This window comes from Chamaea fasciata, unplaced genomic scaffold (genome assembly GCF_029207755.1).
Source record: "Chamaea fasciata isolate MVZ Bird 193981 ecotype frontalis unplaced genomic scaffold, bChaFas1.0.hap1 SCAF_3, whole genome shotgun sequence".
In the NCBI taxonomy this organism is placed as follows: Eukaryota; Metazoa; Chordata; class Aves; order Passeriformes; family Sylviidae; genus Chamaea; species Chamaea fasciata.
This window is the reverse complement of record NW_027094088.1, coordinates 62,696,755-62,719,929: the sequence shown is the minus strand read 5'-3', so window position 1 is coordinate 62,719,929 and position 23,175 is coordinate 62,696,755. Positions and strand designations below refer to the sequence as shown.

The window sequence follows — 23,175 nt, the reverse complement described above, 5'->3', positions numbered from 1 at the left end:
TAGCTTGGGTATTCACTTCTGATATTTGAGGGTTTTTTCACTTAGATTTCATTTCCCATCTCATTCTTAGATAATTAAAAAAGAAAGCTAAAAATAGAATCAAGGTGAAGATTCACTTGTAATATGGAACTTTGGCAATGTCAAAACCTGCATGACGGAAGTATCTCCATTTCTTGATTGTTTTCAATATTGTTTGATCAAACTGATCTAACCAACAAACAGCAAAAGTGGGAAAAATATCCAGTATCTCTGAGTCTTCCTCTCTTTTACCCTGTAGACAGATGTTGAATGTGCAGCTTATGTGATTTTTTCCCCCAGTGCTGTTCAAGCAATAATCAGACTACTCTGACTAATGTTTTTAGAGTCAAGAAAAACAAAAAGTGGGAAAGAAAGCCCCAGGACTAGCAAAAAAGATCAATTTGAGAGTTTCCTGCTGGAATTATCTGCAAATGAGCCTCAGACTTCTTAAGAAACTTTAGGGTATGGAAGGGATTTTAACAAGTGAAGAAAGAACTTTGGTGAAGCAAAGAAAGCTCAGTGACAGAAGAAAGACCTAGAGGTGGTGAGACCAAAGAGAAAGTGAGTCAATATGTGAGCAAAAAACACATTCAAGAGTATCAGGGAGTAAAAAAAAAAATAAAAAAGGGATGAAGAAAGAAAGAAGAGGAACAGGAATACAATGTAATTGGAGACTACCGTTTTACTGTGAATGATTCATTTATGTGAAATCTTCCTAACATGTACTGAATGATTACTCCAGGCTGGTTAAACCTTCTTAGGCAAAATAATCCTGAGAAATAGACTGAAGAGGAGATTTATTTTTGCCTTTTACTGAATATAATGTTAGAAATGGTACTGAACTCTTACCCTCAGAAATAAAGTCTTTTACATTATTTACCATCTTATTCATGATCATCTACTGCTCTATTTCTTGTGGGTCAGTAAAAATGAAAAAGCTTTTGCATTATTTCCAAAGAACTGTAGAAAAAATGCTAGCAACATTAGCATTTTCTCAGAAGTCATCAAGTCAAATTTAGTCTACCTTTGTGTGCTTCTAGAACAGGTGCATGGGATAGTAATACTCAGTAGCTGGCTGGAGGGATTGATGGGAAACATATGGGAGGTGCATATGTGTTGTTAGGTGAGGGCATAAAGTGAAATGTATCACATGAACCTCAATACCAAAGAAGAAACAATACATATAATTCCTAAACGCCAAAATAGAGATGAGTGTTTTGCATCCACAAAGCAAACAAAACAGGTCTCTCAAGCAGGAAGGCTTTGCCCAGAGATAAAGAAACACTCTGGACCATCAGTAAAAGACATGTGGAGAAGGGAGCAACAACAAATCTTAAATAAAAAGATACAAAAACATATGGAAAAGTACAGAAACAACAATAAAACCCCAGACCTGGTGGCTGCAGGAACTGACAAACCCTTCTTGTTCAAATCTAACCTCAAGGCAGAACATGAAAAATTGGTAAAAGCATTAATTGGAAGAAAACTGAGAGAGCTGACATCTGCCACGGATAAAGAAAAAAACAAAATTAAATCCCTTTGAAATACTCAGTGAATTTAAGAGCAACTGAAAAAGTCTGCAATAAATCTTAACAGAATACACAAAATAGGAGCTTAAAGAACACAGTTTTTAATGGCCTAGCCTATTTAATGTCATTTCTTAAATGTCCAAATGTATTAAACATTTTTCAACACTGTTACAAACCCAATCTCTGTCCTGAAGAATTCAATTTATATTTAAAGCACAGCTTAGAAAAAAAAAAAAGTATTTCATAAAAAGAATTGGAATTGGTACTTTCAGGCTTCACTGTTCAGCTGGTTGCTTTTTAAGCTTCCAGGTGTCTCAGTAATATGTGAAACCTATATTTCATGTTGAAAAAGAACATATAAGATTAATTTTAAATAAAGATTTAAAGAAGGAGAAGATAATGAAATGTGTGAGAGAGAACAAAATAAATCCTATATTTCTAAAAATAATCAGATAATATTACTTCTAAATAATCAGATTGGTGGACACTTCAGGAACCTGTCACTAAAAAGAAAAAAAAAAATCATAATTAAACCCAAGGCTTAAACTAGCTTCACAGGTCTCACAGATAGTTGGGGGACAGTAGGCAAGAAGTTTATTTCGCATTTTTTATGATATGATGATAAGTTTGCTACAGCTTCTTCCACCAAAAGATATAACTCTTGTCCTGAGGAGGTGTTTGATCTAAACTTCCTTTATTTCACTTTGGCAGAAAAAGAAAATAAATCTAAAAAAAAAACCAAACCAAAAACAAAACAAAACAAAAAAGCCCACCCAAAAAACAAACCAAATCAAACAAACAAATCCACCAAAAACTAACCAACCAACCAGAAAATGAAACAAACAAACACACAAACAAAACCAAAAACCTACAAAAAACAACAACAAAAAACCCCCACAAACAACCAAACAAAAAACCAACACAGACATTAAAAAAAAACCAACCCCAAACTCCAAACCATACAAAACCTGTTTGGGAGTTACTATTATGACAAAACTAATATACATTTAGTGGTCTGAAAGGTTAATAATTTTCCAACATGTATCTCCTTTTAGCACAATAACATCTTGCACAATCATCTCCACATATTAAATCTATCTCAAGTTTCTGTATCAGCTATAGAATTGAATAAAATTACCATTCATGAAAAATAAATAGAAAGGATCATCTTCAAGTAAATATAAACCAGTGTGCTGATATCTGAATGTTGAGACACAAAATGTGACATTGCTATTTGATAGATGTTTTAAGCCAGTCAGCAAAACTTGATCCATTAAAGCCCTTTCCTGACTACTTTGTGAATTGTGTTAACCACAGAGCTGGAAGCTGTTCCCGTGCTGTTTATACCAACTTTCCAGACGCAGAAGAGGAGCACCACAAGAGAGACCTCTTTGCTTATGCCTTCCCCATCAACAGTGCTGAGGATTTCTGCCTAAGAGTTAGAAGGACCCGAAAATTCAGATGGCCACCCCTGCTTTCCCCCAGCACAGAAGGGAAGTGTGCAGAAGTAAAGGTATTTCCCCTGCTTCTGTGCCTCTGACCAGAGAACTTTCAGCAGCCAACCCTGCCACAGCCAGGTTTACAGCCTGATTCCATGCAGAGTCGTACAGCATCTCTGAGAAGGTGGTCCATTGTGGGGGATGCCTTATTGCAAGGGAAAAACTGGAACCCCTTCCACTGATCTTACTACTAGAAAAAATATAATTATATCCTAAGACTTGTGAGTTTATGTGCATCATGGCCAAAGAAGATGCCAGATTCTGGAAAAATTCATTCTTCCTATCATTGGCAGCACTCTGCACTTGCTGCAGTAAATTCACTTTTTGCCTCTTAACATACATTGCATTGGGAACTTCTACTGCACGTGCCTTCCAAGCAGCAAGACATCAGAGTCCTTTTGCAAATGTTGTCTGAGGATGACAAGCAAATAGCAAGAGGTAATGATGGAGAGATGAGGGGAAGAGAACCATCAAATTTGTAAAAAATGAAGACACTTAGAACAAAATTACTCAAAAATCCAAAGGATATGAGGAAGAAAAAAACCTATAATTGCCTATGTTGCAAGGCTAGGAGCCTTTTTAGTAAACAAGAGCTGGAATGGCTCATTTATGAACATGAATTTTTCCTCGTTGGCATTACTGAGACTTGATTGGATGATATGCATGACTGGAATACTGAAATCATTGGCTGTAATCCATTTAGGAAAAAAGAAGCCGGGAGAAAGTGCAAAAAGACACTTCATGTCAAAAATGGCCCTTTATAAGTGCTGACAGTGTAGAAATGAGGAATACTGGAAGTTAGGGGGTGAATATGTAACAGACAAAGTATAAAATACCAGCTGGGATTGGCTGCAAGTTACTGTCACAGCAGGAAGTCCCGGGCTCAGGTGAGTACCTGTCTATAGTGCAGGAGAAGTAAATGGCTGTGCAATCACAGGAACTTCAGCCTGAGCGACACATGCTGAAGAAATTCTGATGCCAATGCTAACATTCTTCTATAATTCCAAAGTTATAGGTAAAAATTTCTAACATATTACTAGGTAAAAATCATGGTTATATTAGTACAAATTCTTAGATTTGCTGCTTGCATAGAAGACAAAGCCCACTCAGCAGTGATCTAGTATTGCTTTTAACAGCTTGATTTCAATGAATTGGTAGCAATTAAGAACCAAATTAAATGGAAAGGGGGAAATAGTATCACAACATAATGAGCCTACATTGAAGCAGGAACCAGAGAAAATAGATAAAGGAAACAAAAGTAAAAGAATACACAATCATTTAATAATGGACCTCATCAGATTCAAGTACATCAAGATTAATCAATTACAAAATTGGAAAGGCAATAAGACCTGCCATGGCTGCTAAGGACAATAAGAAGAGAGACTATTTGGGTTTTTTAAAAGGATATTAAAAGCAAATAAAAGAGAAGAACAATATTGGTTTTGCACTAGCAGGTGAGAAATGCAGAATAAAGAAAAATAATGCAGACAAACCATGTCTTCTCAGTGCATAGCCCCATTCTCTGTTCAGGATGAGAGAAAGTAGAAATTTTATCATAAGTAAGGATGAAGTTCTTTCCATTCCAGTGGTCACTCCAGAGAATTAAAAGGCAGTTAATAACAGCACACATTTCCAAATAAAAAAAAAAAATCCAGGTGATTTTCATTGAGAAGTTTTAGAAAAATCTGGTAAAGAAATTCTCTGAACCATTAATGTTGATTCTCAATAAGAACTGGAGCACCAAAAAAAGCCCCAGTGAAAAGGAGGAAAGATAATATCATGCCAATATTTTAAAGGGGTAAATGAGATGACCTGTCAGTCTAACATTGATCTGAAGCAAAATGATGAAACAGGTGAAATAAGACTCAATTAATAAAGAATTAAAGGCCGATAATTAATGTTGTTCAACATGAGTTTATGGAAAACAGATCTTATCAAGCTAACCTGATGGTTTTTATTGATGAGATTACAAGTTTGGAAGATGATGGTAACCATGTTGGTTCAAAAACTTTAGATTTTTTGAGCTCATTTTGATGACTAACATGGAAAATTAGGATGAAAGTTCAACAAAGAACATATTAAGTTGGTAAAAAGGTAGCTAATGATACATCTCAAATTAGAATTTTAAATGGAAAACAACTTCTGAACATGTCAGTAGCACCTTGTACTATTCATTTAAAATATTTCTACATAAAAGGAAAAACAAAGGAAATTGCTATCAACATTGCTTGAAGATGAAAAAATAGCTTCAGTGGCATATTGTGAAGAGGGCTGGTAGTTTTATGTAACTTGAGTAAATTTGACAAGCTGAACATAAAGAAACATTTATCTGAGCAGGGCAGAACGCAAAGTCCTATAGCCAGGAAAAGACAAGGCAATTCAGACTGAATCCATGGAGAAGCCTATCTCAGGAAACAGAACCAGAGAAGGAGCTCTAGAGGTCATAGGAGATGAAAAAGATGGACAGGACATGTCATGAGAATGATGAAAGCAAATCTGATATGAGGCTTTTTGCATTTGAAATTGCCTCATCCTTAATAACATACTGTGTTCACTTCCACAGCCCAAATTTCTAGAAAATATTGAACAGCTAGGGAGGATTAAAAAATAATAATAATAAAAAAAAAATTTGAAAGGACTGAAAAATCTACCTGATAGTATAATGCAGAGGGACACCAAGGTCTTTATCTTATCAGAAAGAAGATTATATATTAAAGTGGCAACAGTCAAGACAAGGTTATGGAGAGAAGAAAACAATCTTTTTGATTTCTAAAGGGAACTTTTCAGTGTTGCTGTTAGAAGTTGAGCAAGAAGCAGTTCTTTAAAAATAAGGTTTACACTAGAGATAGAATGTAATTTTGGACATTATTTCTTCTGCTGGATCTCTAGGATTCATTACAGAATGCCTTATGTATTCCTGGTTTTTAGAAAATTCGAAATAATGTCTGGAAAGGTATGTCCCAAATTTAGTTCAATCAGAAATCAGCCCAAGGAAGACCTATCACCTACTGCAGAAGGCCAGTCTGGGTGATCAAAGGGACTCCATTTCACCTAGAAAGCCATTAAAACGTTATAAACAAACACACCTTGGGTAGCTCTTCTCTGATGTGTTGTGTGAGTTACAAGGCCACCCATGATTTCAGGAAAACAACAGGGTTTTCCAAGATCAGAGTCCAGAAGAGATCATTAGACCTGCTGCACGCCTTTTCCTTCTTACAGTCCACTCTTCACGAAGCCCATTGATTCCCTGCGTGGCAAAGAGAGACCGCGTTAGGCACGGCTGCCTCCTGTGGCTCGGCATCCACGCCGGCTCCCTCCCCCCTCGGCGGCCGGAGCGGGGCAGGGCATGGCATGGCATGGCATAGCATGGCATGGCATGGCATGGCATGGCATGGCATGGCATGGCATGGCATGGCATGGCATGGCATGGCATGGCATGGCATGGCAGGGCAGGGCAGGGCAGGGCAGGGCAGGGCAGGGCAGGGCAGGGCAGGCGGGAGCGCTGTGGGATGGGGGAATCTGTGCACCCACAAGGATCCGCTAGAGCGGCCGGCGACGGGCGCCGTGTCTGTGCAGGAACGCAGTGCCCTCTCTTGACGGGTTTCAGTTTACAAAGACTAGCAAGATTCAGCCACAGCTGAGCGCTCCCACTGCTCTTCCAACTGCTCAGAGCTTTGGAGACTGGCAGTACGACGGCTCATTCTATTTCTTCTATTTGATCGTCAAATCTCCTCCTTGAATAGAAGCCATATTTTTACCCGTTCTCAATTTTTCTCCATTTCCAAGACCACAATCACACTTCTGTCACAGAAGAAAGCATTCCTTCCTGTTTGTCAAGCGTCAGGATTTTAGTTTCACTGGCAATCAAAATATTTGCTGAAAACAGAGCCTGTTTATTTCAGAATTAAAATAATTTGTTAAATAGATTAAATACAAACTTGATAAATGAAAATTAAATTTGACAATGACTTAAGGAAAACATCTATTTTTAATAATATTAATAGCAGAATGCATAAAAATATAATGTTAATGGATATGCATCCATGATTTCATGACAAGGAAGCAAATAGAAAAAACAATGGCCATAAAGAATAATCTGACCTCCTCATTGGCCAATTTTAAATGTGAGAAGAAATTCCAATGCTATGAAAATGATTTCTCCCTTGTGTTACCTTGCCCTAGGCAAAATGAGAATACATTTATTTTCCAGATGAGGTATATAAGAATCAGAATGTTTAATCGACTTGCTAAAGGTTACACAAGTTTATAGGAGACAGATAAGAAAAATCTACTGTGTGGATGTCCAAAGTACCTAACATATGAAGTGTTTCAAATCTCTGTATGTGGATCTACTGAAATGTAGGATCAATAATATTAAATTACCTATACAATGCTTTAATGTCCACAAGTGAGAAAACATTGACTAAAAATAGTGATAGCATTATTAGACTCTATTTTTTTCCCTAGAAAGACTAATAAGTGCACAAAAAAATTACAGTGTTAGTTAAGAAAAACACTGCACAAACTGTGTCCACAGAGAGCAATGATAAGCCTTCAGGTTGACAATTTTGTTAACCATGCTCCTTTGTGAAGCAAGGCAACATGGCAAGGAATTCCTCCTCCCCTCCAATTCCTATTTTCCCCATTCTCCCACAGAAGGTGGAGCAACCTGAAAAATGCCAAAGCTATTGTATCCTTAATGTCTCTCAAGCCTGGGTGGAAATCAAACTCAGCAGCAAGGATGCAGTGACAGCACTTGGCTGCCATTGATCAGTGGCCCCAGAGCAGGGTTTTTGCCACTTGTGGTGCGCTGCAGTTGGTAGCCCAGGAAGGTCAGACACCCTTGGACACTACTCTGCTGATCTCTGGTCATACCCTTTGCTGCAGCCCACTGCAGGAGGTCAGCTGAGCACCTGGGTGCAGCGCCCCTCCATATAGGTTCAGCATTCATCCTCATGTATAATTCTCTATGATTTTCTACCAGCATTCATAATGGCAGGTATGTGATAGCTGCATTGCCTACGAAGTCAGTATATGACAAAGTGCCACGGACACATAATTCTCTTTCAATCTAACAGCTTGCTGAGCTTCCCCAGCCTATTCCCTTCACATTTTGAAAACTGGCTTGTCCTTTGCCTGCACACAATAAGTGAGATTGGTATTACCATTAATTCATCCACTCATTACCAGTAATAAAATGCCCAGAAAATTCCCTTACTGGTTAGTATTGCTAAGCAGAAATGACACATCACATTATTTCCAAAATATAGCCACTTAGAATCAGCCAAGAAACAGAATACATTAAAATGAATGGATTATCCTTATTACTGTTATTACTTACATCTCATCTAAGGTATGGATATTGTTGGATAAGAAAGTAAAATCTTATTCTTTTCTTCATACCAGTTCCAGTGAGCCAATATTTATCTCCATAAGGGAAAGGGAGACTGTTTCTGTTTTCAATAGCCAGAGTGTATGACATGGCCTCAGATCTCCAGCACAGGTTGGTACAAATAACAAGTTTTGGAAACAGGAACCAAGGACTTTTTCATCTTTGTAGAAGCTATGATGTATCACTAGGCTTTCCATTTCTATTTTTCATTTCATTCAAGAAATGATGCCCCTCCTAATTTACCTCGTCCTCTGGCTAGTTGTTGTCTGGTGACTTTTACAAGTCTTAAATTCATGCCTGAAAGGGATAACACTGCTCTTCTCATTCAGTTAAAACAAAGCCTTACTTAGAAAATGTACACATTTAAACCCACTTAATGTTTCAAATATCATTATTTTCAGTAGCAACTGCTTCTTAGTTAAATGGTTTTCAGGCATCAGACTATTATATGACAGATGATTTTGTCACTATGCAAAATGTGAAACCTGTAATCAACTTGTTATGGCATTTCACAAAAGTACGTGACAGTAAAATAAGTAAACTGTCATTTGGGCAATCAAGTCTTGAAATCCTGCAGGAGGTAAAAAAAAGTACCTGACACTCAATCTTCATGGTAGAGATGATGTTCAAAAAAATCGTTTAATACTGCTGCAGTTTTAGAGGTTTGAAAAGAATTTTTATTGGAGTGTGCTTAAGCCTGCAATATTTTTTATTATGTTTTAATCACTTATTTTTTCCCCCCAATTGATTCCTTCCCCAGAAAATCAACATGCAGGTGACACAGCAAGGTCTGCTCTGTTAACAAGGTGTTGGTTAAATTGAAACAGTATTTTCCCTTTACTATTGATGACAGCATTATCAATTATAAAGCATTTTCAGACTGGTTTGATATGAGAATGGATGCAGCAGGTAGGAGCCCATGCTGATTTACCGGCACCTGGGACAACCTGGGGAGGTAATGCTGGCAGCAGCAAGCTCCTACACGGCTGGAATGCTTGGGATGACACGTCGCTGAACCCACACTGTGCTGGCTTAACGGATTTCCCATAAAAGTTTTATTAAAGGAAAGGGATACAGAAGCTACGGTCCCTAAGCCGCTGGTGGCCCTTCTTGCGAGTCTGTTTGGCCTGCGGCTTGTTCTCGCACGTCCTTGTTCTCCCCTGTGGCCGCCGGTTTGATGCAGCAGGCTGGCAGCTGCAGCCCTCCTTGAGCTTCCCTTTTCCCCAGGTGTTCCCCCAGGTTCAGAGAAGGAGCAGGCCAAGGGCTAGGCTTAAAACCAGTTAGTAAGTCCTGTCAAATCACAAGGAAGGCACCCTAGGGAACACCGGCTTTCACCATTATGCTGCTGAAAGGTGTGCTCCCCTCTCATCTCCAAAGAGCAGACATCCCAGGTGTACAAGCACTAGCAATGACTCCTATAACTGGAAGGGTAAAATTAATCTGCAGCCTCCTGTTTCCAGTCATTAGCGACACTCACAGATTTTGGAACTGATCTCCTCCCAGAAATGAGTTTTAGAAATAGGAATTAAATTAGACTTGATTGAGAAGACTGAAGGGAAACAGGGAAAACCTATTTTTATCTGGTGGTTGGGGTTTTTTTTTTTTTTGGTTTTTTTTTTTTTTTTTTTTTTGTGGTTTTTGGTTTTGGTTTTGGTTTTTTTTTGCCTCTTTATGATTACAAATCAACTGGTGAAACCACTGTAACCTACAAGTTAATGTTTTGCATGGAATATACCTTCAAGAGCACTGCACAGCCTGCCTTCTAAGAAAACTAGTTTTATTTTGACAAAGTTATGAACGTTTGGAAATTACTCACTGAGCACACATAACAGGCCTTTTGTTAAGTCTAACTAGGAACCAAAAAACCCAGTATTGCTATGTGGACACAGCTGATTTTGCTGTATGCTGAAGCTGCAGGGTCCCAAGAACAGGCTTAGACTGGACTCACAAAGGCCCTGACCTGACCATTTGACCCAACGAGAGCTCAATCCTGTGGCTCACTTCGAGTCCTCTTCATAAAAGAGATTAAACAGATAAAAGTGACACGGAGAAAGGAAGTTTGTGTAGATAGATAAGCTGCAGACTAGGGGGAAATGAATAACACCACAGAAATAGACACATTTACTTTAAAGGTACTTAGGAGAAGGCAAACAAGTTGAGATTCTTACTATAGTGCAAATCTACAGGAGAAGGTATTGAGAAGAAAAAGGATCAGGGAGCTTTGAGAAGCTGTTGGAGTCCATGGAGATTGTCATTTTGGACTCTTTCACTACTGGCCACATTTTCCTTAGGAAACCTTCCACTGTAGTGAACCACCAGATAGTTATGGGCAAAGAAAGAGAACCGTTTCCTTCCTCACAAGAGTCCAAATGAGTACAAGCTGCCCTTTCTGTTAGCTTCCCAGCTCCCAATCTCAGATAATGAAATACACTGTTCTTGCAACTGCCATGTGCTATAGGATAACCCTGCTTGAGCAGAGAAGTTGGAGAGATGACCCACTGTAGTCCCTTCCAGCTCTACCCATTCTGTGATCCTGTAAGTTAAGCATGATATGCCGAAGAAGTCAAGAAAGATTGAGTTCAGAGGTACCTGAACTATTTTCTGCCACTTGCTGGACATCACTGCTTTCTGAGCCTCAGCTGTTCCACAGCTTTGTTTGTTCTCAGCTATGGCTATCTCTAGTAGTTGCCTCCTTAGATACTGAAGTGAATATGTTCACTGTGTTTGGTATTCCTCATGACCAGCAATTTGACTGGTCCATACTGTGTGCCTGACACAACAGAGGCTGACAGCCAGAATGTACTTATGGAGCAGAGGACAAACACCGTCACTTTTGAGTGTGCTTTTCTTCCCTGTGGAGTAGTCATTACACCTTAAGGATTTTAGGAGATGTAACTGATCATCTGACGGTTTGCCAACCATTTTGAAAAACTTGTTTATAAAGTGAGAACAAACTACATGGGGTTCTAAGCTTCCAGAGAGCTTCCAGTTGTAATAGATAAACTGTATTAAAATTTGTATATCAAAAATTGTGTGTATTAAACTTTGCAGTGGGATGTAAAAACCCTGAATTCCTGAAAACAATTCCAGGGCATCTCTTTACATTCCACAGTCTTTTCTTAGTCCAGAGGTGTTACCTTGACATCTGCCAGAGAGGTAACGGGGAAATGACCCATTAATCACGGGCTGACTACATCTTCACAGTTAATCAGAAGATCTGATATCGGTCTGGGTGGAGATCAGCAGAAGTCTCCCAACAGAAGATTCAGAGACTCTTCTTTCGGACTTTCATTCAATTCCTCAGGAAGCCCTTTCAAACATCCCTCATGGGGTGTGGGACATTTCAATGACTGTATTATTTGCATGATGTCATGTTCTTTGGGCGAATCCACGTTCTTTTTAATAGTCTTGCTTTCGCCTCAGGGCAGAAAGATGGTATAAATCACCTACCCTGAGACCCCGAATTTGTGGGCAGTACTCTGGAGAAGCACCCTTTGCTGCTCCCAGATTGTCCACCCAACATTCGATCGATGTTGTCCTGATTTATTGTGGCGTTTTCCGAAATTGCTTTTCAAATTTGTTAAATAAATCTTTAACTTTGGAAATTGGCTCTGATCATTTGTAACACAGTTTTACAGGGTATTAATGCTGCAAACAAATATCCACATGTGCTCAGGAAAGCCAGTGATGTTCCTCTGGTTCATAATTGTTGATGTAATGGATAAAACTACTTCTTTTAATGGGCAGCTCAGTAAGAGTGATCTGGTCCAAATGCAATGTCAAGGTGGTTGCTGATGACACAGCAATTAAGAGCCTTTGGAGGCTGATTGACACACCAGATCCTGACACACAATTTCCCACCAACTTGATGTATTCCGAATGCATTAGCAGCAGAGGAAGGCCGGATCGAGTCACTAAGTGCAAACGTTCTCATCATAATGGTGGGAAGAACCAGCTCCCTGACACCAATTAATTTTCTTTTTCTAAATTGGACTAGTCTTGCCCTTCTTTCCCTGCCATCACCCTCCAGCTCCTAGCCTCTGCCTCGGATCTCTCCCAGTCTTCCAGGTCAGACTCTTCTAATCTGCCTTCCACCTGCGACCTCTGCTCAGGGTGGAAGTGACACCGGTGCGGCGGGCAGGTGAGGCTCGGCGTGTCCCCGGCAGTCCCGGGGAGCTCTCCCCGGTGCCGGCGGCAGCGGAGGAAGCGCGGCTGGGGCGGCTTCCCCTGCACCGCCGCCCGCGGGCCGCCAGGCGGCAGCAGCGAGCGGCACCGCGGGGCTGCGGCCGCGCCGGCTCCGGGCCGCGCTGGCTCCGCTCCGCGCCCGCGGCCGGGCCCCGCTCCCCTGCCCTGCCGTGACCGTGGGCCGGGCTGTGCCCCGCCGCCGCACAGGCACCGCCGCACAGGCACACCCCCTCCGGCAGGGTGCGGCGGCGGGGCTGCGGCGGGCGCTGTGCGGTGCGGGTGAGCCCGGTGCGAGGTGGGCGCGGAGAGGTGTCCCGCCGAGACAAAGGCGCCCGGGAAGGTGCAGCCGCGCTCGCCGCGCCCGCGCAGACAAAGCCGAGGCGCCCCCCGCCGCTGCGCCGCTTCTGCGCGCCCTCCCGCTGGGGAGCCCCCGGGGGAAGGGTTCCCACAGCTGGGGCTGCGTGAGCCCTACCGGGAGGAGGAGGAAGGTGGGCGGGGGAGCAGCTATGCCGTGGGCAGGAGGGAAGCCGTTGTGGGAGCGTGAACCGAGGTTAGCGCCGCCGCCTGCCTCGCCTCCCCGTCCGTCCGTCCCTCCCTCCCTTCTCCCCTCCTCCCCCCGCCTCCCCCCGCCGCAGACGGCTGCGAGCCCGGATGGTTTGCGAGCGGAGTTGAGGGGGCAAACTTTGAAGCCCAGATGCCTCTGGGGCTGCGCGGCAGAGCGCGGCTGCTCCTGCAGGCACCTGCCGCCGCCCTCCCCCCGGAGCTGCCGCCCTCCGCGGGGGCGGCCGGCCCCGCTGCCCGCGACCGCCGAGGCGGCGGGCGCTGCGGCCGCGGCTAAGGGCGGGCGGGCGGGCGGCGGGCGCGCCCCCATGCGGGTCCCGGGCTGGGGCGCGCCGGCGGCAGGCGGGAGCCGGGCGGCGGCCGGGCGGTGCTCTCCCGCCGCCTGAGTGGGCGCGGCGCGGGACGGCGGCGCGGGGTGCCGGGAGCCATGGGCTATTGCAGCGGCCGGTGCACGCTGGTGGCCGTGTGCGGCGCGCAGCTGGTGAGTGGCGGCGGGGGCGGCCCGCAGAGGAGGGGGGAAGGAGGGAGGGAGGGAGGGAAGGAGGGGGCGGCGGGGCGGCTCCCCCGCTGCCCGGAGTGGGGGCCCGGGGAGGGGCAAGGTGGGGAAGGCAGCGGCAGCGCTTTGGGCGAGGAAGGGCCGGGGGGCCGGGATGGGGATCCGAGCGAGGCGGTAGGGTGGCAAATAGGGGCTGTGTTACAGGTAGTTTGGCCGGGTCTCTGCCAGGGAGGCTGCGGTGGGCGCACGGCGGAGTTAATAAACTCGGGCAGGTCTCCCAAGCGTTGAGTCAAGTTGATACCTGGTTTCCTTTGACTGGCCCTGTGTAAGGCAGAGACGCGTGTCAGGGGTGATGCGCAGCTTGCAAACAGTTTGCCGTACAGGTGTGTGTCTGCGTGAAGTTGTCACGCCTGAGCTGTTCTGCAGCTGTGGGGGTTTTTTTGTTCTGTTTTGTTTTCTTTCAGACTTGTTGTCCAGTGTATTTTAACACTGTATCATTATGTTGCTACAGAACTCAGCCACATATTTATATTTACCTTTGGAGGAGACATGTGGCAGCACTTGTAAGCTCAGCTACCGGCGAAACTAGACTGAGTTTAAAAAGTAAGCACTGAGATACAATAACAAAGAAGCTGCCTAAAAATAGATCTGCTTAGCAAGATGGTTAGGCTGTGCAATTGTATTGTGGCACTTTGAAAGAGGTTGGTGTTAAAGTTAGGAAACTCATATCCCTTCCTGTAATGTATACATGGGTTATTTCATTGTTGTGGAATCAGATACATGATGTAAGAATTCCTGTGGATTTGGGTGCAGTACCATACAGATAAAGACCTATCAATGGAAAATGCCCCATTTCTTACTCTCATTATATTGAATGTTCATGTGCTGGCAGAACAGGTGCTGGATCTGCCTTTGTTAAGCAGTTAACCTTATGGCAGAAAAGAAATATTTCATGTTATTCTATCCCTCTACCTCTTACTGAATAGTTCTGCTGAGAAAGTGTAAGTCCGTGTCAATAGCAACCAGCATTGTTGCAAATTTCTTTCCTCCAGGCAGGTACTAAGAGAGCCATAGAAGAAGAAAAATAATAGATTCCAGGAACCAAATAAGTAAAACAGTACATAAGAAAGAAAGATGTGTTAGCAGATCAGAAATTCTAAATGCCTGTGATCTTTTTATCAGTTGTCATCAACCCTTAATCCTTTTGTATTCTGGAAAATTTTTTTTTTGTATATGCTGTTCCCCACCTAAGTTATTTAATTCTTTGTAACTTGATGTATCTCATCAGACCTGATTTATTCATGTGTATTGTCTAAAAAAGAATCTTGAATAGTAGTAATAGTAGACTGAATCTTGAGTGAAATGGTAGGAATTTAGCCTTTTCCAGCAATTTGGAAACATAAAATTAATGACTGAAGTTCTTCAGATCCATTTAAGTTTCAGAGGCATACTTTTTTTTTTTTTCTTTTTTTTTTTCCCTCCTAAAGGGACAAAAAAAAAAAAAAGGTTTAAATTGTGCCTCTTACAGAGCTGCTTTTTTTTTTTTTTTTAATAAATTTAACAACCAGGATGTCATGATGTCTACAGAATGTGCTTAGATGTTAAATTGTTATTTTCTGGAAAGTCTGTGAAGGAAAGCATATTTGCTAACTCATGGTGACAAAAAATACATGCAGAACTCATAAAAACAACAACAGAAATGCCCTATAGGAATGTATTAGCAGGTGGATGAGCAGGTAAGCAAATGCAGAACTGTAGCATTACTTTCTACATGAAGCTTCCTAGAAGTGATTGTAAAATAAAACGATCAAATAAACATATTTTTTTAAAAATAAATACTGTTTTCTGGCATAGCTTAAGGAAATTTTTAAAAAATCATAAAGTGAAAGCTAACTTGAAAATTTTTATTGAGCAAGAAAAGGATGTGCTAACAGCTGCGCAAACTTCTGAATCACACTTGGCCTGTGTCGTGACATTTAGATAGGTTAAAAGCAGGAGTAATCATTTAGATGAGGAAAAAGGAGATGGAATGGAAAAAAATATGCATTTTATTATTACCACGTGTCATATTCCTTCATGTCCATATACCATCAGATGGGAATAGGTTATGAGTTTTAAGTCAAGGAGATTTAACTCTCCTCAGTAGGCCCATGGGTGATTAATCGGTTGTCAGTACTTTTTTAGGTAAAGACTACTTAAAGGAGCAAATGCTGTCAAGATTCATCCTGGAATTAACAGCCACATTAATGCACATGCAAATCAAAAACAAAGGATCTAGTAGTTATTTGGCCTGAGAAGATGGGTGTGGGAAGCATTTCCATCCTGATAACCATACTTTAAAAAAAAAGGTGTGAAACTTAAAATGTGAAGGCTTTGTGTTACTGGTACCTGGGATTCAGTTTTACAATGGTCATATTTGAGTAGAAAGTATACTTTTGTTTTGGGAAAAAAAGTTGGTAAAAAGAAAGTTTTTTTATTTTTTTAATGTAAATGTGTTCTTCCGTCTCAACAAAGCTAGGGTGTGGTGATCTAACTGGTCTTTGTAGGCACTGCACAATAAACACTACTGTGGAATACTGAAGTTCATTAGAGAAGCTTTGCACATTGTATGTACATAAATTATGTGAATGTCGCAAATGGGTAAAAAAGGGGATTGTTTCAAATACTGGTGAAGGAGTAGAGGTGCATTAGATTGAGAGACCCTGCACAAGCAGGATTATTTTCATAAATACATTTTAAGTGCTCATAGTTAAGGCAACTTACTGTATACCATCAGATTATCAGAAACCTCAAGGAATGTTTCTTCTCTCAAGGGCATACTGATCACTGCTCTCTGCTTATTAACATACATATACCTCGCTGTTTGTGCTCTCATTTGTACTATGGAAAACAACCTTTGACAGCTCATTTTCCTCTGCATTTGTAGCCAATGGGAAAAATTAGCAGCAAGTAAAAACTAATTTTGCTCATGTTAGGAGCAAGGCATTGCCTTCTGTATACAAAATCAGTTATCTCTTTCTATCTCTCTCTCTCTCTCTCTCTCTAAATATATGACTTTTGGTCTCTTTTGCTCGTTTCCTTTCTGAAGAGAACCCTAACCACAGGGCTCTGGTCATTTTTGTTGTGTGGTAACTGTCCTGGTGGCAATAAAAGACTTCTCTGCTGTTTCATTTTGTTATTTAAACCTCCTTATTTTTTTCTTTTTTATTAATAGCTTGCAACAGTAGCACTAATATCTTGTTGCCTAGTCTTTTTTAATAGTAAGAGCAGCAAAGGTGAAACTGCCAAGATGATTTTGCTTTCTAGAAGTCTTCAAGAGCTCCACAGAAACCAGTTTGAAACTTTCTTATTTCCCATTATTGCTGCTTGGGAAAACTTGGAGCATTCCAAAACAGTAAAAAGTACAGCATGTTTTCAACTTAGAAGGTCTCCCCCCCCAAATATAGTAATGAGGAAGGACAGTATTTCATAAGGAAACTTTAAGTCCCTAGTAATCATTGCCTTATTGTTTCTCACCATCAGACAAAGATTGCCATACTCCCAAGGCTAATTAGATAACAGATAATCCAGTTTTTATACTCCCTTCTCTCAGTTTCCATCTGAGTTTACTGAATTCATTTATATAAATATTTCTGCCTGTTGTTTTTCTTCCTTTTTTTTCAAGTAAACTGTATTGCATTTTAGATATTCCAACTAAGTATTAAAAACCATACAAAATTTGTAAACAAGCCATGTATATATATGCAAAGAGTCAGTGATTATGAGGTACTTGGTCTGATGCTCTGAAGAATTGTGTATTATAATGAACATATCCCTGAATCTCTGAAAACTGGTGTCTTTCACAAGCACCAATGTATGATGCTTTTAGTCTCTCTCTTGCTGACACTTCACAGCTGAGGCTATGAGCACACTGACATCCAACCTCGTGGTGACTCTTTCTGAACTCATCCTGTTCCAGTTCTGGCTGAAGCCACTGTCCAAGTTGGTCGTGCTGGCCAAGCAGAACAAAAAAGACTCCCTGTTTTGGCTGGTTTGCTAAGAGGCCAAATCTTTTGAGGTAATGAAAACGATGATCAAAATGCAAATAGTATGATAGAATGTCCTCGTTCTGTACTTTTCCACAAATGTATAGTGCTAATTAAGAGAAAATTAAAATACTTTGTTTCAAAAACTGTTTTAGCTGAGGTAATTTCTATGCTTAGCTGTGGTACTGATGTCCATAAACACATATTTAATTGCCCGTTGGACATGAAGGTTAATATTTGGACTGCTGGAGGTAAAGTGGTGGAACCCAGGAAATGAATTACATACAAACAAGTATGGAAAGAAGTATCTACCATACTTATTCTATGACAAGAGGTGTCACGAGAGACGTCCATAATCTATATTGCACACTTGATAGAAGACTGAGGAGTTTCTTGTACTCTTCCATTTCTCCCTTGCATTATTAAAATCAGCACGTGTATCTGAAGAGAACAGAGCGTGACACTTGAGGAAAGTCTGCCTTAGTGATTGGCCCTGTAAAGTTTAGGTTTGCCTTTTTAAAATATGACTAAGAAACATTCTTATGCTCTTTCAAACACTTCAGGAATGGTGATCGTGACAGAGTCTAGTCTATATCATATAGATATAGATATCTGTATCTAGTCTAATCTAGCTACAAGGTTTAATGCAGTTTGAAATCATGAATATCCTTACTTGGAGAAAGCCTCATGTTTATTACAGTTTGGAGGTTGAATTGTCTCAGGACTTTCAGAGAGTGAAGTTTGCTGGATTAGAGCTCAGTTCCCACTGAGAGCAAAGCAGGGGCAACAAAGTGGATATTCTTTAGAATTAGCTATCCTGACGTATTATGCAGTAAAGAACATATTTTTGTTAATATAGGGTCTTACACCATGCATAGTGTCAGGGTTCTTTGCTGTAGCTCACCAGACTACATAACTACTGAATGTAGAATATCTTTTATTAGTATTATTTTTGTTAAAGAGAAGTGGTAGTGAAATTTTGGGACTTTGCTTTTTATTGCTGGGTTTGGCTGAGAGGTTTTTTTTTTTTTTTCTTTTTGCATGTGTGTTGTGATTGTGTTTCATTGTCACTGCTGCCAATGGTTTTCTATAGCAGCTTTAGGAGAGAAATGTCTGCGATGGAAAATTCTGATGACATGTACATGTTCCTACATTTTCTGCTAGCAAAAGGGAAATGAAAAATGTGGACTTTTCACGTAGAATGGAAAGTGATGTTGCTACTGTGCTTAGCTTGTGGATCTATAGTTTTATCAATTGGCAAAGAATAGAAAGGACTGGTTTCTGTGTTTGGGCTAGTACTTATATTTAAGTGCTGCCTTTGAAATTGTGGCTATGTCAACAACTTGTGTCAGTCCCTTCTTTTAAGTCCTGCTTCTTGCTTTGTTTCAAATTTGATAGGAAAGTGAAAGTTTCATTGTATCCAAAAACGTGTGATCCTACTAGCAATAAAAAGGAAACAGTCTGTGAATAGCAGATTTCCAGCAGATGTGTTTGTGAGCTATTGTATAACACTAAGGAGTAGATTTGAAGGTGTTGCTGGAAATAGATAAACCAGAAACTTGATTATGAATTCAGAGAGCTAACATCTCTTCTCATGAAAAAATATGTAACAATGTTTTTAAGTTTGTGAGACCTTGGTAGAAAAGTAACTTTTTTTAAATTCTGCTTTTGAGATAAAATTCCAATTACTCATAACCAAACTTTTTTTTTCTTTATAACTTGAGCTCAGAAGGGATGATGAATGGATGTCTGAGGTACCAGTCCATTATATAATTTAATTTTAGTGGCTTGACATTTGCTATGAATGGGACGGTATTATTTTTTGTAGAAGTGTGAATGAATAATAATAATGAGTAACCAGTTATGCACTTCAAGAAAGGTGGGGTATGTTGTGGTAAGTTACAGGGGTAAAAGATTTAAGACCAGCTGAGTAATAGTTTTAATTCACTGTGTTTTGAAGCTCCTTTAGAGCTCAGTTAGCAGATTCAACATTCCGATACTGTAGTGTTTGGTAGGAAGGAAAGGTTTAAATAGATTGAGAGAAGTTGAATGATCTCTCTGGTTATAGCCACCTAGGATATCTAGCAAAGTTACTCTTCTTGTATAGCCATGGGGAAAATTTGTGACAGTAGGAATTAATTTTGTATTGACGGAGGCAGGAGCTAGCACCTTGAACAATGAGTAGTGTTGTGGTTTTATTTTTGGTTTTTGTTCTGTTGCTTTACAAAAAGTACTAAGTGAGCATTAAAAAAAATGCACTAAAGGTTCTCTCTAGTCAGTCTGTATTCAATAAAGGGAAGTATCTCATTTTGTAGTTAACAGAAAGGTTGAAAACAGAAACATATTTTAAGTTGGAAGTGTCTACTATCCCAGGTTGGGCCCTGAGAATGTGCGCAGTGCAAAGTGCAGCAGATAAGGTGTGAAAACAAGTACTTGGTGAGTTGTTCCAGAAATTAATCTAAATCCATATGGGGTCTTCTCAGTATTTTGGTGCATTTGATGACACAGCTGTCAACATCCAGTTTCATTTAGTATGATGTTTTTAGAAACTCCCCTGAGCTTAGGGACTGGTGAGACTCAGACAGTGATTGCTTTGGAGGCTGATGTCAACGAACTGTTTGTGTATCCCAGTACCATTCCAAACTTCAGTTTTGGTCCCATGGTCCCACTGAGCTCAAGAGATTACCCCAGGTGTGAAATACCAAAAGAGACAGATGATTCCAGTGGTGTTTTATAAAAAGTATGTCAGAAATTTTGAAATTTTACAGGATTTCATTAAGGTTCTAAATTCAAATAACATTTTATAGAGAATAACAATAGTGAGTATTTTCAGATTTGGATGAGGACAAGAGTATTGATGATCTGACTAAATGAGAATAATCTCTTTAGTCTTCCCTGCAATCAGAAGAATGAGTCCATCAGGGGATAGGTCAGAGTGCCTAATGTTTCTCAGCTTTAACTGACCATTAGAGTTGTGCCTTAAATAAAGTGATCTTTCAACTAACGTAGGCTTTTTGGGAGGGGGAGAGAGAAGAAAAATCACAGACCCATTGTATGGTGTTAGTTATTCACAGTACTTATTATTTATATTTTCCTTCCTCTTGCATTTTCACTTGTTTTTTTAGTGAGGAATGTTGGATTTCAAGGACAACTCTGATCTATACATTGAGAAATGCTATTTTGGAAAGGTGTTTGTGTCTTCATTGGCTATCATTAGAAACTAAAGAGCCTGCTTTCACTAGAACAGTGTCAGCCTTTGTGCATACTCCCTTATGATCCCCTAAAATATGATGCTAAAATCATATGGATAAAACCAATTTATGCTCACTTTGAGGGTTTGGATGATTTTTCTGTAGCTTCCATCAGGAGTGAAGAAGACAGGGAGCATTGTAAATAATGGGCGATCAAAAAGAGTGTACTGAAAATGTAATAACTTTGAAGAATCAGATAGTTCATTAGCATCCACATTAGTCTTGATTTATTTGTTTTATCACGGTGAGTGAAAGTGAGGGACTGTTGAGTGCTACCTGATTTGTAAAGTAGAATGGGTGCAATAGTTGCAATGACATTTTCTTGCCCCCATGGCAAATAAACATTTCACAGTTCATTTTTTTATGTCCTCTCCCCAGTTGTACATGTACCAGCTGGATGGCATCTGAGAATCGTTTAAACATTTTATCATACTATAACCCTCTGATGGAAATGACATTTAGAAGAAAAATTACTGATTTCTGTGTTCACTAAAGAGTAAACATGCATAGCTAATGGTTCTATTCACCACAGATCATACTTATGCATTTTTAATAAAAACTTGATTTTAATTCATACATAACTTATGAGAAATGTTGATCAGTTTGGAGATCTGCTGATTCGCACTTAAATGTTTGCATATATCTGGATACTTTGAAAATACTTGTCACTTGATGCTCAGATTAAGGTGAATCTTTATAGACAACTTGCTTCTCTGCTGCCTACGTAATGACATAAAGTATATAGGAAATTGTACTGATTATTGTACTGATTGCGGAAAACAGTAACAAACCCCATTTATTTGACGCAAATAAATCTCATATTTTCCTATGTTCTTTGAAGAAATAGCTTTCTAATATTAGAGTTTTGGGTGGCAGTGGGTGTATGGGGTGGTGTTTTCATTGTTGGTTTTTTTTTGGTGGTTTTTTTTTTGGTTTGGTTTGGTTTGGTTTTTTTTTGTTTGTTTTTGGGATGTTAGGCAGTATCTCTAGTGGCAAGTCACCAGTTACATGTAACTGGCAAGTTACCAGTTGTGTGAACAGGAATAAGAAAAGTTTGTCATATTCTATACTCATACCATAACAGATTGAATTCTGGTTTCCTCCTCACCCTTCTTTTCTTATGAAGAAATTCTCATTAGCGGAGTTTTGTACAGAGAGCAGCATGCAAGGTTAATTCTATTATTTCTGAGATGTATGTTGAAATGATGATGCCTGTCATGTTTATACATTACACCACCTTTCAGAAGGCAAAAAATGCGGGACCGTTTGCAGATAGTGGGAGAGAGACTCATGCTATCTCATTCAAACATGTAATGAATAGGCTCTGAACCACCTTCTGGAAGTGGCTGCCTCTTTTCATCGACTGTATAGGCTTCTCTTCTGCATGCACCTTTATTAACCTCATTATGCAGTTAAGCCTGCTTATTTTTGATGGTATCTTTGTACTAAAGAAGATTAGATAGACTATCAAACTCTTTTTTTTGGAATTCAAGCAGAACATAATTGAGTGATACATTTCTTCTGGATGAATGGAAGTCATGCTAGAGGCCTAGAATGAGGGTCAGAGGGCTGCCCCTGTTCACCTTGAATAGCATTTGCTGTCACTCTGAGTGATGCTGCAATAGTGAATTAAATTGGTGTACAAGAACAAGATAGTATTAAGAGCTAGAGGGTCTTGAATCTAAGATACTGACTAATATTTTTGTAAGAAAGCTTAACTGTCGGAGGAAGTGATGTCATTCCTCTCCAGGTGACTCATAGTATGGGTCAATTTACTAGTTAAAAATTCCTTTAAACTTCTTCATAGACAGACTAGTAATTTGCCCTCAACAAGTATATCCTTCTTGTTTGAAGATAAAAAGCTTTTGTGAGGAGAGGAAGATAAATGCTGTGATGCCTCTTTAGAACAACGGATGTCTCTTTGAAAAGCCATTCTTCAGTAATTAAACAAAATGTAAAGTTTGCAAATTTTTGCCATGACTGACAATGGCTTAGCATTTTTCATTATACTCTGGTCACGGTCTTTGTGGGAGGGTGTTCTATTACGGAGCACATAAACAAAAGGAGAAAAATCCCGTTGTGTGTCATTGCTGCCTTCACAAAGCCACAAATACATTAAACTCAAGATACTGTTCATTGTGCTCTTGAGCCACCAGTGACAAAGGTGCTGTGAGCACCACTGAATATGAGGGAGTCATATGTCATTACATCACTGCTCA

The 23,175-nt window shown here is 40.3% G+C and overlaps 1 protein-coding gene across 4 annotated transcripts in view; it reads left to right on the top strand.

The window, feature by feature from the left end:
• Positions 1-13,560: 13,560 nt before the first annotated feature.
• Positions 13,561-23,175, top strand: part of NKAIN2 (sodium/potassium transporting ATPase interacting 2) — a 532,323-nt gene continuing 522,708 nt past the window's right edge. For all 4 annotated transcript variants that reach the window (XM_066179268.1, XM_066179266.1, XM_066179267.1 and 1 more), the window contains exon 1: positions 13,561-13,665. In XM_066179268.1, coding sequence (XP_066035365.1) covers positions 13,612-13,665 — 54 coding nt within the window. In that variant the 5' untranslated portion in view covers positions 13,561-13,611. The remainder of the gene's footprint in view (positions 13,666-23,175) is intronic.